At 45.2% G+C, this 16,506-nt stretch overlaps 1 protein-coding gene across 1 annotated transcript in view; it reads right to left on the reverse strand.

Annotated features, from left to right (window-relative positions):
- LOC123762807 (uncharacterized) overlaps positions 1-16,506 on the reverse strand; it is a 214,287-nt gene that overhangs the window by 122,383 nt on the left and 75,398 nt on the right. Inside the window, exons 8-12 of the mRNA XM_069332019.1 lie at positions 10,802-11,339; positions 10,174-10,286; positions 5,531-5,704; positions 1,223-1,284; positions 824-1,051 (exon numbers count right to left, since the gene is read on the reverse strand). Coding sequence (XP_069188120.1) covers positions 824-1,051; positions 1,223-1,284; positions 5,531-5,704; positions 10,174-10,286; positions 10,802-11,339 — 1,115 coding nt within the window. The remainder of the gene's footprint in view (positions 1-823; positions 1,052-1,222; positions 1,285-5,530; positions 5,705-10,173; positions 10,287-10,801; positions 11,340-16,506) is intronic.

Consider the following 16,506-nt stretch of genomic DNA (forward strand, 5'->3'; position numbering starts at 1 on the left):
TTTCCGATCCTGGACGGACCTAAACGTTTCCAATTCCTTCATTTTCAGATAAGTGAGTTTGTTAACTAATTTTCAGCCCCCGTTATTTTCACTTATTTGCAAAAATCTTCTGTTTTAACATTCTCTGTTTGTGTGATGTTGTTTATTATACTAAAATGGTGATTAATAAGACAAGCAAATAAGGGATTAATAAGGGAGCCGGTCGGCCGAGCGGACAGCACGCTGGACTTGTGATCCTGTGGTCCTGGGTTCGATCCCAGGCGCTGGCGAGAAACAATGGGCAGAGTTTCTTTCACCCTATGCCCCTGTTACCTAGCAGTAAATAGGTACCTGGGTGTTAGTCAGCTGTCACGGGCTGCTTCCTGGGGGTGGAGGCCTGGTAGAGGACCGGGCCGCGGGGACACTAAAAGCCCCGAAATCATCTCAAGATAACCTGAAGAAGAAGCATTGTTAGACCTTGAAGCCCAACATGTTGCTATACGCGCACACCTTCTCTTAGTCTGGTGAAGTTCAATGGCCTATACGTAACCCCAGTTATTAACTATCAATTATCCATTTAAGTCTATACCAAAAGTTTATGTGTATGGAGCAGTTTGGATCTCCTCTTTAACACTACATTTTAAATTTGTTATAACTTATATTAATACTCCACTTTCTCATCTAATAGAATAATGTGTAATAATGTGTATTTCATAATTTTGTATCCAGCTAATAGTTCCCAGATGTTTACATTCATCCACGTATCTTTTAGTGCAATAATGTGTATTGTTTTGTTTCTAGTATTTCAACTATTTACCAACATAAATGATATTAAATAACTCACTCTTCACATTAAGTTTCCATTCCCTCTTGTCGCGGTCTGTGAGGGGATGACCATTGAGCTTCCACTGTAAAGCCCCAGCGGCGAGCACCTTAATGCTTCGACAGCGGAAGGTGAGGTTGTCGCCCTCCAGGACCTGCAGGACCTGCAGGTTCTGGTGGCGCTGCGACTCTCCGTTCACCTCCGCCTCCAGGGACACTGGAGATGTACTCTCGTGCACATCTTCACCATCTGAACAACGAAACAATATTGACGTTACAAACTTTTGTACATTTACTACTAATATTTATTTTGTAAGAATGCTTTATAATTTTATTCATCCTTAACTTTACATAATAAAGCAGCATTAATAATGGTTGGAGCATATTCAGGAAGTAGGAAATAAAGCATTGAGTGTCTCACCAGTAACGATGAAGCTGAGGGCTGGAGAGGTGGAGTTGCCGAGCTCGTTGTCGGCCACACACCTGCACCAGGTCACCAAGAATATAACTTTAGTCACTTAAAACAGTTGTTCCCTTAACATCCTTATGTCCTAATATATCAATTACAATTTGTTTTGCCTATTCTTATTTTCTAGCGAATATCCTATCTAACTATTTGTAAATTGTTATGAATGTTATCCACCACCAGAGACATACATGTGCACATGATAGCACCGCTACACACACACACACACACACACACACACACACACACACACACACACACACACCGACGTAGAGTCGAGTCAGCCGCTGAGGGAGGGTCGCGGGTCGCGGGTCGCGGGTCGCGCTTCACAACAATCGTCAATATTCTCTGGTGTATTAAGGCTATAGTGATAGATCACAGATCTAGGGTATCACAACATGTATAACCGCACATAGGAAAGAAAAATACCGTGTTATTACTAGAACTTTGTGTTAAACAGTGAACACTTACAGCACAGGCCACGTGGGAGGGCCACGAGGCTTTGTTTACATATTGGTCCCAAGGGATACTTGGACTATATTGAACAGTGGCACAGTAAATTAGTGATCTGTAACACAACAGACATAACGATACACTGACTGACTCCACAGCTTTGTGATAGAGGAGAACTGCCATCATCAATCTACTCCCGCCAAACACACACCGAAACTACGACGTTGGTACAACGTTCGAACAAGTTTTAACGCCTCCTAACCAGTTATAACAACCAATATAGCAAGTTGTAACAACGTTCTAATACGTCATAAACACGTTAAGCCAAGATGTAACAACTTTATTACAAGTTGTAACAAGCGGAAAATAGGGACAGTTTCGGTTTGTGTTTCCAGGGCTGGCACTTAGTGAAGCACCACGTGGGAGGGACAAGGATCACATCATCACCACATCTCTGAGTTACGGACACTGGCACTGAACTACAGGCCAGTGTCCCTAACCTGCATACCATGCAAGCTGATGGAGAAGATTGTGCGAAGAAAGCTACTGGAACATCTGGAGCGAAAGAACTTTGTAACACAGCATCAACATGGGTTCAGGGATGGCAAGTCCTGCCTCACAGAGTTACTTGAATTCTACGACCAGGCAACAAAAATAAGGCAAGAAAGAGAAGGGCGGGCAGACTGCATATTTTTGGATTGCCAGAAAGCCTTTGATACAGTACCACACAAGAGGCAACCTGTTCTCGCAAATTCGTAAAGTCAATATTGACTTATTAAATAAGTGCATAGGTGGCATACTAAACATAATAGATACCCTTAAAAAGCTTCATAGAAAACACCGACCTTACCTAACCTTGTTATTATCTTAAGATAAGCATCTTATTGCTTCGTAATTACAATTGTTACTTAACCTATTATAGGTATAGGTTAAGTAATAATTGTAATTACGAAGCAATAAAATGCTTATCTTAAGATACTAACAAGGTTAGGTAAGGTCGGTGTTTTCCATGAAGCTTTTTAAGGGTATCTATTATGTTTAGTATATCACCTATGCACGTAGTTAATAAGTCAATATTGACTATACGAATTTGCGAGAACGGGTTGCAAGAGGCTAGTGAAAAAGCTGGAGATGAAGGCTGGAGTGAAAGGGAAGGTACTCCATTGAATAAAGGGGTACCTAACCAACAGGAGACCACAAGTCAATGTGAGGGGTGAGGTCTCAGATTGGCGAGAGGTTACAAGTGGAGTCCCGCAGGGGTCAGTCCTTGGACCTATACTGTTTCTGATATATGTAAATGATCTCCCAGAGGGTATAGACTCATTTCTCTCAATGTTTGCTGATGATGCAAAAATTACGAGGATTGAAACAGAGGATGATAGTAGGAGGCTACAAGATGACCTAGACTGAGTGAATGGCCCAACAAATGGTTGTTAAAGTTCAACCCGAGTGAATGCAAAGTGTTGAAACTAGGCAGTGGAAACAGGAGGCCAGACACAGGATACAGAATAGCAGATGTAGTATTTAATGAAACGGACAGAGAGAAAGATCTAGGAGTTGATATCACACCAAACCTGTCTCCTGAAGCCCACATAAAAAGAATTATGTCTGCGCATATGCGAGGCTGGCTAACATCAGAACAGCCTTCAGGAATCTGTGTAAGGAATCATTCAGAATCTTGTGTACCACATATGTAAGACCAATCCTGGAGTATGTGGCCCCAGCATGGAGCTCATACCTTGTCAAGCACAAGACGAAACTGGAAAAAAGTTCAAAAGTATGCCACTAGACTAGTCCCAGAACTAAGAGACATGAGTTACGAGGAAAGGCTGCGGGAAATGCATCTTACGACACTGGAAGACAGAAGAGTAAGGGAAGACATGATTACTACCTACAAAATCCTAAAGGGAATCGACCGGGTAGACGAGGATAAACTATTTAACACTGGTGGTACGCGAACAAGGGGACACAGGTGAAAACTGAGTACCCACATGAGCCACAGGGACGTTAGAAAGAACTTTTTCAGTGTCAGAGAAGTTAACAGATGGAATGCATTAGGCAGTGATGTGGTGGAGGCCGACTCCATGCACAGTTTCAAATGTAGATATGATAGAGCCCAGTAGGCTCAGGAATCTGTACACCAGTTGATTGACAGTTGAGAGGCGGGACCATAGAGCCAAAGCTCAACCCCTGCAAGCACAAATAGGTGAGTACAATTAGGTGAGTACATGCACACACACACACACAAACACACACACACACACACACACACTGACCATACCTCCAATCTCTTACCCTCCTCCTCCTCCTCCTCTTTCCCCTAAGCATACAAAAATAGATATCTTTTGTGCCTCTCCCCCCTTTCTCCCTATATCTCTCCCTCTAAACTCCCCATACACACACACTCCCCACACACCACACCACACACTCTCTCCCCTCTCCCTCTCTCTCTCCCTCTCCCTCCCTCCCTCTCCTCGCACACACACACACACACTGGATTGGAGAATTGGAATACGAAACAAAAACATGGGAGGGAGAAGACGAAACAGAGAGAGGAGAAGGAGAGGGAGAGGGGATGGAGGAGAGGGAGAGAGAGGGGAGTCTCCTCTCCCCTCTTTCCCTGAAGGAGTCTCGCTTCAGGAGATATTCTATCAAATGTTGGGAGAAATCAAATAGGAACTAAGGGTAATGGGGGAAAAGGTAGCCAACTTGCAGGATGAACTGAATGAGGCAAGGGAGGAGATTAAAAGCTTGAAAGAGAATCCCCAATATCAGACATGAACCATCCCTCAGGAAGATGGTACTGTATCTGTAGAAGGGACATCTACAGTACAACCCTCATTTGCAGACATACTTAGAAGGACTATAAGTTGTCTCTGCAATAAAGGAAATTGCCATGAAAGTTGCTACTTCTCAGGAAGCAGTAAGATGCACTAGCCGACTGATAGATAGGAAAAGAGCAGTAGTCGTAGTAGGTATTAGGAAACAAATAGGGGCTAGTCCAGGGGTGAGGAGAGATGTGGACAAAGCCACAGTCAAAGAGTACCTTGAAGGGGTACAGATGGAAGGGAAAGCACAGAATATAGAAAAGGTTTTTAGGCTTGGCGGTACAAGGACAAAGACTGATTGATAAAAGTGGTTTTCAGAAGTGAAGACACAAAAGAAATAATTCTAGCAAAGAAGAGCAGCCTATTCAATGTACATAAGTTCAAGAAGGGATTCCTGCAGAGGGATATGACCAGGGAGGAGAGATTGAGGGCAGCAGCAGCAAGGAAGGAGTGCAAGGAGAGATGCAGGAATCAGGGAACCACTGTTGGAAAGTTTCCAACACTAATACATCATTATTGAATTATAATACATGATTATTGTATTAACCCCTAGTAATTACTAACACTACTAATATGTAGAATTAATTAAATTAATGTTCCTATTACGAAGCAATATTTGCCAAATTCTTCCAACAGTCAGAATAACGCCGAGAGGATCGACAGATAAAACATGAAGCTCTCCACATTTAGTTATATCTAAACGGAGTTTAGTTAATTACATTCCTTTATTAAATATAATCGTTTATTTTGTTGATTATTTACATAGCATATTACTGCTTACTGAACTCGTTCATTGAGGTGTATTAATAACTACATTGGACATTATTATCGTCTAAAACGATTTATATAAAATTTCTTAATGCAGTCTTAATATGCTGACTTGCATTGTGCAAAAATACATTGCATCTTAATACATTTATTAGTAACAAACATTTGTCACAAGTTCTTACTTCATTGTTTAATTATAAGTAAAATAATATACTTTACGCTCGAGAATACTTTGAGCGGGCTGCGCATGCGTAATGCAGCCAGGGAAGGAGACGCCATTCCTACTGGAGACGCCATATTAGCAGCTTGTGACGGAGAAGCATTGCCCAGTGAGGCGTGTTCTGAACAGCGCCTGCGCCCACCATTACGGCCATTGCGTTTAATTGGCCTGAAGATCAGTCATTGCCATTAATTGACCAAGGGTGCATTATACTCTTGCTCTGAGAGGCGGCGTCTCAAGCACAGGGCTCCGCGAGGTGTGCATATGCAAGCGGCAGCCATTACATCAAGATCACGTGGTCATCAGTAATACATACTGTTCAATTACTCGTCTACGAAGATAGTCACGTCCCGCAATTAATCGTCCACAGCAGTGAAGGTCAGGGACTAGCAGACGTGATATTGGCTGGCCAAAGTGTTCCAACATGCCCACGGTAAGTACACATTGTAGTTTAATGCATCATTCTATAGTTTATTACTGTGGGTAGCCTGTCGTTATAACATTCACCGACCACAAACACAACGTTAGTTTCTTTCAACGTTATTTTCAAATTTCAGTGAATAGTGGAATATATTTCTAGCCTAGTCAAATGTTAGTCAAGTTTCCCTGATCACAGCGTGTAGGGGAGGACGAACCAGGCATCCCTCCTCCACCTACGGTGTTCACCACTGGTGTTTCTTCCTTATCTGGACGATGTGATCACGCTTAGGAGTAGAGAACAGGTTCAGTGAAGTCGTCTTACAGCTAAGCCATAATTCCCATTTCATAGAATATTTGACCGTTACCATAATTATTTTTAATATGTACCTTTTTATACATCTGTTATTCAAGAGAAGCCACATAAATCAATAATTTACTGCTCAGTGCTCAATAAGTTTGCCCCTATTATATCCTATGATATGGTAATATTTTATAGATTTGATTATTTATTATATTATGATCTTTTAGAATCTACATTTAATAGATTCCATAATCTTTACTAACATCCTTAATGAACTCATGACAAACAACACTAGTTCCTAGACATATATATTAATTTCTAGTAATACCCCCCAATGTTGAGGTTTGAGGATTTTAACTCAATTAATTATTACAGTCCATTCATGCTCTTCAAATAATTGCTAAATAATATAACAAACGTAGGCACTGGTTCCACAGTCTTATAATCTCTTAACTTGTTTTCCCTCTTTTCTCAAAAGTGGGTGATCCTTAGAGTATATTAATTTTCTTAATTAAATATTTTTACATTTGAGCTAATGTCCCAGATCCCAAGAAGATACAGGTGGAAATTAAGTGTTCAAATGAGCCACAGAGACGTTACAAATATTTTTTTCAGTGTCAGAATAGTTATTAACAGATGGAATGCACTAGGAAGTAATGTGGTGGAGGCTGACTCCATACACAGTTTCAAATGTAGATATGATAGAGCCCAGTAGGCTCAGGAACCTGTACACCAGTTGATTGACGGTTGAGAGGCGGGACCAAAGAGCCAGAGCTCAAGCAGAACTAGGTAAGTACACACACATACATATTCCACTCAACCAGAATCTTTTGTGAACATAAAGTCATTTTGCAAACAGAGCACAATATAAGTGTACATGTGCACTTAACTGCCTGCCAGAAATGCTATGCGTTCCCTGAAAAGATTGGTCATGTGTTCACCTGCATGAAGCACCACATGTTCACCTGTATGAAGCACCACATGTTCACCTGCATGAAGCACCACATGTTCACCTGTATGAAGCACCACATGTTCACCTGCATGAAGCACTACATGTTCACCTGTATGAAGCACCACACGTTCACCTGCATGAAGCACCACATGTTCACCTGTATGAAGCACCACATGTTCACCTGTATGAAGCACCACATGTTCACCTGTATGAAGCACCACATGTTCACCTGCATGAAGCACCACATGTTCACCTGTATGAACCACCACATGTTCACCTGTATGAAGCACAACATGTTCACCTGTATGAAGCACCACATGTTCACCTGCATGAAGCACCACATGTTCACCTGTATGAAGCACCACCATGAAGCACCACCGAGGCCTTGGGGGCCTCGTAGCCTGGTGGCTAGCGCGCAGGACTCGTGATTCTGTGGCGCGGGTTCGATTCCCGCACGAGGCAGAAACAAATGGGCAAAGTTTCTTTCACCCTGAATGTCCCTGTTACCTAGCAGTAAAATAGGTACCTGGGTGTTAGTCAGCTGTCACGGGCTGCTTCCTGGGGGTGGAGGCCTGGTCGAGGACCGGGCCGCGGGGACACTAAAGCCCCGAAATCATCTCAAGATAACCACATGTTCACCTGTATGAAGCACTGTTCACCTGCATGAAGCACTGTTCACCTGTATGAAGCACCACATGTTCACCTGCATGAAGCACCACATGTTCACCTGTATGAAGCACTGTTCACCTGCATGAAGCACCACATGTTCACCTGTATGAAGCACTGTTCACCTGCATGAAGCACTGTTCACCTGTATGAAGCACTGTTCACCTGCATGAAGCACCACATGTTCACCTGCATGAAGCACCACATGTTCACCTGCATGAAGCACAACATGTTCACCTGCATGAAGCACCACATGTTCACCTGCATGAAGCACCACATGTTCACCTGTATGAAGCACAACATGTTCACCTGTATGAAGCACTGTTCACCTGCATGAAGCACCACATGTTCACCTGCATGAAGCACCACATGTTCACCTGCATGAAGCACTGTTCACCTGCATGAAGCGCTGTTCACCTGCCTGAAGCACTGTTCACCTGCATGAAGCACCACATGTTCACCTGCATGAAGCACTGTTCACCTGCATGAAGCACTGTTCACCTGTATGAAGCACTGTTCACCTGTATGAAGCACCACATGTTCACCTGCATGAAGCACCACATGTTCACCTGTATGAAGCACTGTTCACCTGTATGAAGCACCACATGTTCACCTGCATGAAGCACCACATGTTTACCTGTATGAAGCACTGTTCACCTGTATGAAGCATCACATGTTCACCTGCATGAAGCACAACATGTTCACCTGCATGAAGCACCACATGTTCATCTGCATGAAGTACAACATGTTCACCTGCATGAAGCACTGTTCACCTGCATGAAGCACCACATGTTCACCTGCATGAAGCACCACATGTTCACCTGCATGAAGCACCACATGTTCACTTGCATGAAGCACCACATGTTCACCTGCATGAAGCACCACAATGTTCACGTGCATGAAGCACCACATGTTCACCTGCATGAAGCACCACATGTTCACCTGCATGAAGCACAACATGTTCACCTGCATGAAGCACCACATGTTCACCTGCATGAAGCACAACATGTTCACCTGCATGAAGCACTGTTCACCTGCATGAAGCACCACATGTTCATCTGCATGAAGCACCACATGTTCACCTGTATGAAGCACCACATGTTCACCTGCATGAAGCACTGTTCACCTGCATGAAGCACCACATGTTCACCTGCATGAAGCACCACATGTTCACCTGTATGAAGCACAACATGTTCACCTGCATGAAGCACCACATGTTCACCTGTATGAAGCACCACATGTTCACCTGCATGAAGCACTACATGTTCACCTGTATGAAGCACAACATGTTCACCTGCATGAAGCACCACATGTTCACCTGCATGAAGCACTACATGTTCACCTGTATGAAGCACAACATGTTCACCTGCATGAAGCACTGTTCACCTGCATGAAGCACTGTTCACCTGTATGAAGCACCACATGTTCACCTGCATGAAGCACTGTTCACCTGCATGAAGCACCACATGTTCACCTGTATGAAGCACTGTTCACCTGCATAAAGCACTACATGTTCACCTGTATGAAGCACCACATGTTCACCTGTATGAAGCACCACATGTTCACCTGCATGAAGCACTACATGTTCACCTGCATGAAGCACTGTTCGCCTGCATGAAGCACTGTTCACCTGTATGCAGCACAACATGTTCACCTGCATGAAGCACAACATGTTCACCTGTATGCAGCACAACATGTTCACCTGCATGAAGCACAACATGTTCACCTGTATGAAGCACTACATGTTCACCTGTATGCAGCTCAACATGTTCACCTGCATGAAGCACTGTTCGCCTGTATGAAGCACAACATGTTCGCCTGTATGCAGCACAACATGTTCACCTGCATGAAGCACTGTTCACCTGTATGAAGCACTGTTCACCTGTATGCAGCACAACATGTTCACCTGCATGAAGCACTGTTCGCCTGTATGAAGCACAACATGTTCACCTGTATGCAGCACAACATGTTCACCTGCATGAAGCACTGTTCACCTGTATGAAGCACTGTTCACCTGTATGCAGCACAACATGTTCACCTGCATGAAGCACTGTTCGCCTGTATGAAGCACAACATGTTCACCTGTATGCAGCACAACATGTTCACCTGCATGAAGCACTGTTCACCTGTATGAAGCACTGTTCACCTGTATGCAGCACAACATGTTCACCTGCATGAAGCACTGTTCACCTGTATGAAGCACTGTTCACCTGTATGAAGCACAACATGTTCACCTGTATGAAGCACTGTTCACCTGTATGAAGCACTGTTCACCTGTATGCAGCACAACATGTTCACCTGTAATATCCCTGGTGTAGAGCGCGGCCCGCCCAGCTGAAGGTCTCTCTCACCCAGTGGTCGGGGGTGGTGGAGGCGACGGCTGACAGCCCGTTGTGGGTGCTATTGTCTTCCTGGGGATGTGAAACACATTCTTAAATATTTTCAGAACACATTGCAAAGCTTAGGTGTTAAAATCACAGTTTTGTAGACTTTTATAATGTTATGAGGGAACGGGTTGAATACATGAAAGTCTCTGGCCTCCACTAGAGCAGTGATCCACACGTCTCTGGCCTCCACTAGAGCAGTGATCCACACGTCTCTGGCCTCCACTAGAGCAGTGATTCACACGTCTCTGGCCTCCACTAGAGCAGTGATCCACACGTCTCTGGCCTCCACTAGAACAGTGATCCACAACCTTTCTGGCCTCCACTAGAGCAGTGATTCACACGTCTCTGGCCTCCACTAGAGCAGTGATCCACACGTCTCTGGCCTCCACTAGAGCAGTGATCCACACGTCTCTGGCCTCCACTAGAACAGTGATCCACAACCTTTCTGGCCTCCACTAGAGCAGTGATTCACACGTCTCTGGCCTCCACTAGAACAGTGATCCACAACCTTTCTGGCCTCCACTAGAGCAGTGATTCACACGTCTCTGGCCTCCACTAGAGCAGTGATCCACACGTCTCTGGCCTCCACTAGAGCAGTGATCCACACGTCTCTGGCCTCCACTAGAGCAGTGATCCACACGTCTCTGGCCTCCACTAGAGCAGTGATCCACACGTCTCTGGCCTCCACTAGAGCAGTGATCCTCAAGTCTCTGGCCGCCACTAGAGCAGTGATCCACATGTCTCTGGCCTGCACTTGAGCAGTGATCCACACGTCTCTGGCCTCCACTAGAGCAGTGATCCACACGTCTCTGGCCTCCACTAGAGCAGTGATCCTCAAGTCTCTGGCCTCCACTAGAGCAGTGATCCACACGTCTCTGGCCTCCACTAGAGCAGTGATCCTCAAGTCTCTGGCCTCCACTAGAGCAGTGATCCACACGTCTCTGGCCTCCACTAGAGCAGTGATCCACAACCTTTCTGGCCTCCACTAGAGCAGTGATCCACACGTCTCTGGCGTAAACTAGAGCAGTGATCCACACGTCTCTGGCCTCCACTAGAGCAATGATCCACGTCTCTGGCCTCCAATAGAGCAGTGATCCACACGTCTCTGGCCTCCACTAGAGCAGTGATCCACACGTCTCTGGCCTCCACTAGAGCAGTGATCCACGTCTCTGGCCTCACCTCACACTGTGGTGTGGTAGTGTGGTGTGGTAGTGTGGTATGGTTGTGTGGTGTGGTTGCATGGTGTGGTAGTGTGGTGTGGTTGCATGGTGTGGTAGTGTGGTGTGGTTGCATGGTGTGGTAGTGTGGTGTGGTTGCATGGTGTGGTAGTGTGGTTGCATGGTGTGGTAGTGTGGTGTGGTAGTGTGGTGTGGTAGTGTGGTGTGGTTGCATGGTGTGGTAGTGTGGTGTGGTTGCATGGTGTGGTAGTGTGGTGTGGTAGTGTGGTGTGGTAGTGTGGTGTGGTAGTGTGGTGTGGTTGCATGGTGTGGTAGTGTGGTGTGGTTGCATGGTGTGGTAGTGTGGTGTGGTAGTGTGGTGTGGTTGCATGGTGTGGTAGTGTGGTGTGGTTGCATGGTGTGGTAGTGTGGTGTGGTAGTGTGGTGTGGTAGTGTGGTGTGGTTGCATGGTGTGGTAGTGTGGTGTGGTTGCATGGTGTGGTAGTGTGGTGTGGTAGTGTGGTGTGGTAGTGTGGTGTGGCTGCATGGTGTGGTAGTGTGGTGTGGTAGTGTGGTGTGGTAGTGTGGTGTGGTTGCATGGTGTGGTAGTGTGGTGTGGTAGTGTGGTGTGGTAGTGTGGTGTGGTTGCATGGTGTGGTAGTGTGGTGTGGTAGTGTGGTGTGGTAGTGTGGTGTGGTTGCATGGTGTGGTAGTGTGGTGTGGTTGCATGGTGTGGTAGTGTGGTGTGGTTGCATGGTGTGGTAGTGTGGTGTGGTAGTGTGGTGTGGTTGCATGGTGTGGTAGTGTGGTGTGGTTGCATGGTGTGGTAGTGTGGTGTGGTAGTGTGGTGTGGTTGCATGGTGTGGTAGTGTGGTGTGGTTGCATGGTGTGGTAGTGTGGTGTGGTAGTGTGGTGTGGTAGTGTGGTGTGGCTGCATGGTGTGGTAGTGTGGTGTGGTAGTGTGGTGTGGTTGCATGGTGTGGTAGTGTGGTGTGGTAGTGTGGTGTGGTAGTGTGGTGTGGTTGCATGGTGTGGTAGTGTGGTGTGGTTGCATGGTGTGGTAGTGTGGTTGCATGGTGTGGTAGTGTGGTGTGGTAGTGTGGTGTGGTTGCATGGTGTGGTAGTGTGGTGTGGTTGCATGGTGTGGTAGTGTGGTGTGGTTGCATGGTGTGGTAGTGTGGTGTGGTTGCATGGTGTGGTAGTGTGGTGTGGTAGTGTGGTGTGGTAGTGTGGTGTGGTAGTGTGGTGTGGTAGTGTGGTGTGGTTGCATGGTGTGGTAGTGTGGTTGCATGGTGTGGTAGTGTGGTGTGGTTGCATGGTGTGGTAGTGAGGTGTGGTGGTGTGGTAGTGTGGTGTGGTGGTGTGGTAGTGTGGTGTGGTAGTGTGGTGTGGTGGTGTGGTAGTGTGGTGTGGTGGTGTGGTGTGGTGGTGTGGTGTGGTAGTGTGGTGTGGTTGCATGGTGTGGTAGTGTGGTATGGTTGCATGGTGTGGTAGTGTGGTGTGGTTGCATGGTGTGGTAGTGTGGTGTGGTTGCATGGTGTGGTAGTGTGGTGTGGTTGCATGGTGTGGTAGTGTGGTGTGGTTGCATGGTGTGGTAGTGTGGTGTGGTAGTGTGGTGTGGTTGCATGGTGTGGTAGTGTGGTGTGGTAGCGTGGTGTGGTGGTGTGGTAGTGTGGTGTGGTAGTGTGGTTGCATGGTGTGGTAGTGTGGTGTGGTTGCATGGTGTGATAGTGTGGTGTGGTTGCATGGTGTGGTAGTGTGGTGTGGTTGCATGGTGTGGTAGTGTGGTGTGGTAGTGTGGTGTGGTTGCGTGGTGTGGTAGTGTGGTGTGGTTGCATGGTGTGGTAGTGTGGTGTGGTTGCATGGTGTGGTAGTGTGGTGTGGTTGCGTGGTGTGGTAGTGTGGTGTGGTTGTGTATCACCGTCAGCTATCCTAACTCTCTACTCTATTCAGCCCGACAGACATTATATCCATAATTCAATCACTTAAAGCCAAAGCTGGGAACACTAGTGAAATATCATCTATGGTGTACAAGAGTGCTGCCCCCTGCTCGTGTACTACCCATTATTCTGCTCCTCAACAAATCTCTAGAGTGTCATACTTTTTCCTGGTATCCTTATAAAAGCAAGAGTAATGTCAGGTAAACAATTACACACAGATATCAAATCTCCCTTACCTTGAGGTTACCTTGAGGTGCATCCGAGGCTTAGCGTCCCCGCGGCCCGGTCGTCGACCAGGCCTCCTGGTTGCTGGACTGATCAAACAGGCTGTTGGACGCGGCTGCTCGCAGCTTGACGTATGAGTCACAGCCTGGTTGATCAGGTATCCTTTGGAGGTGCTTATCCAGTTCTCTCTTGAACACTGTGAGGGGTCGGCCAGTTATGCCCCTTATGTGTAGCGGAAGCGTGTTGAACAGTCTCGGGCCTCTGATGTTGATAGAGTTCTCTCTCAGAGTACCTGTTGCAACTCTGCTCTTCAACGGGGGTATTCTGCACATCCTGCCATGTCTTCTGGTCTCATGTGATGTTATTTCTGTGTGCAGGTTTGGGACCAGCCCCTCTAATATTTTCCACGTGTAAATTATTATGTATCTCTTCCGCCTGCGCTCAAGGGAGTACAGATTTAGGCTCTTAAGTCGGTCCCAATAGTTTAGGTGTTTTACTGAGTGGATTCTAGCAGTAAAGGATCTCTGCACGCTCTCCAGGTCAGCAATTTCTCCAGCTTTGAAAGGGGGCTGTCATTGTGCAGCAGTACTCCACTCTAGAGAGCACAAGCGTTTTGAAAAGTGTCATCATCGGTATAGCATCTCTAGTGTGAAAAGTTCTTGTTATCCAACCTGTCATTTTTCTTGCAGTTGTGACGGATACTTTATTGTGTTCTTTAAAGGTAAGGTCTTCCGACATGAGTACACCCAGATCCTTTACATTGCCTTTACGTTCTATGTTATGATTTGCCTGAGTTTTGTACGTGGTTTCCGTTTTTATATTTTCATTTTTTCCATAGCGCATGAGCTGGAACTTATCTTCGTTAAACACCATATTATTTTCTGTAGCCCATAGAAAGACCTGATCTACATCTGACTGGAGGTTTGCCGTGTCCTCTATGTTGCCTACTCTCATGAAGATCCTAGTGTCATCTGCAAAGGATGATACAGTGCTATAGGTTGTGTTCTTGTCTATGTCCGATATGAGGATGAGAAAAAGTACTGGAGCAAGCACAGTACCCTGGGGGACTGAGCTCTTCACGGTTGATGGGCTGGATTTTATTTTGTTGACTATTACACATTGGGTTCTGTTGGTCAGGAAATTGTAGATCCATCTGCCTATTTTTCCGGTAATTCCTTTTGAACGCATTTTATGTGCAATAACGCCATGGTCACATTTATCAAAAGCTTTTGCGAAATCTGTGTAAATTACATCAGCGTTTTGTTTGTCTTCCATAGCATCTAATGCCATATCATAGTGGTCCAGCAACTGCGACAGGCAAGAGCGCCCTGTTCTGAAACCATGTTGTCCGGGGTTATGGAGATGCTGTGATTCCATGTATTTTGTGATCTTACTTCTTAGCACTCAAAATTTTTTATAATGTGCGATGTTAGTGCTATCGGTCTGTAATTTTTTGCCTCTGCCTTATTTCCTCCTTTATGAAGTGGTGCTATCTCTGCTGTTTTTAGTATATCAGGAATAACACCAGTATCTAGGCTTTGTCTCCACAGAATGTGGAGGGCCTGCGATAATGGTTTTTTTACAGTTCTTGATGAATATGGAGTTCCAAGAATCCGGGCCTGGTGCAGAGTGCATAGGCATACTGTTTATGGCTTCTTCAAAATCCAGTGGGGATAGGGTGACATCTGATATATGATTTGATGTTAGTATCATATCCATGAAAAATTCATTTGGGTTATCAATCTTTAGTGCGTTTAATGGCTCACTGAAAACAGAGTCGTACTGCTTCCTCAGTAACTCGCTCATTTCTTTGTTGTCATCTGTGAAAGTTCCATCTCCCTTTCGCAGGGGCCCGATACTAGATGTGGTTTTTGATCTTGATTTTGCATAGGAGAAAAAATATTTCGGATTTCTCTCTATTTCACTGATGGCCTTTTCCTCTCTTTGCCTCTCCTGGGTTTTGTATGATTCTTGTAGCTTGCGTTCAATTGTTTCTATTTCTTTACCTAACCTTCTTCGCCGTTCTTGAGATAGGGTGCGACTCTCAAGTTGTTCCGCGATTCGTTTTCTTCGCCTATATAGGGAACGACGTTCCCGTTCCAATCTGCATCTCTTCCTCTTTTTTCTTAGGGGTATGCGGTTTGAACATATTTCTAGTGCTACTGAGCTTATTTTTTCCAGGCACTGGTTCAGGTTTGCATTTTCTAGCTGTTCTTCCCAGTTTATTTCTGTGAAGTCCTGGTTTATTTGCTCCCAGTTTATCTGTTTATTATTGAAGTTGAATTTGCTGAAATCTCCTCCACCGGGAATCTGGAGTGGTTTTGAAGGTCTACTCCCCATGGTTGTCATAACTTCAATTAAGTTGTGATCTGAGTAACAGGTATTTGTAATCATTATGTTCCTGATCAATTCATCATTATTAGTGAAAATGAGGTCCAGCGTGTTCTCCTTCCCTTTGCTTTCGAAAATATTTGAAAAAATTACTTACAATCAGCCCCATTCCTTCCTTGTAAAACTTAAAACATTAATTCACTGTCAGTTTGGCTTCCATTACCAAAATAGTACCAATGATGTACTTATATTATTAGTACCAATTATTAGTCTGCTAAATATAATCTACTCAGCCCTTGACAAAAATTTGTTCCAAATTGGCCACTTTATTGATCTGAGAAAGGCCTTTGATACTGTATACTGCAACTACCTCTGACTTAAACTTTACCACTATGGTATCCAAGGCTTTGCTCTGGACTTTATTGGTTCCATGTGTCATCTCAGTGACACACCAACATGTAGCAATCAATAACATAACCTCCCCCACTCTACCACTGACAGTAACAATGTCACAGGTCACCTTCTGTGTCGATGGTGCGTTTCGAAAATGCGTTTAGCATTCACATATTTTTCAATTTGTTCTTTCCGCGT

This window comes from Procambarus clarkii, chromosome 27 (genome assembly GCF_040958095.1).
Source record: "Procambarus clarkii isolate CNS0578487 chromosome 27, FALCON_Pclarkii_2.0, whole genome shotgun sequence".
NCBI lineage: Eukaryota > Metazoa > Arthropoda > Malacostraca > Decapoda > Cambaridae > Procambarus > Procambarus clarkii.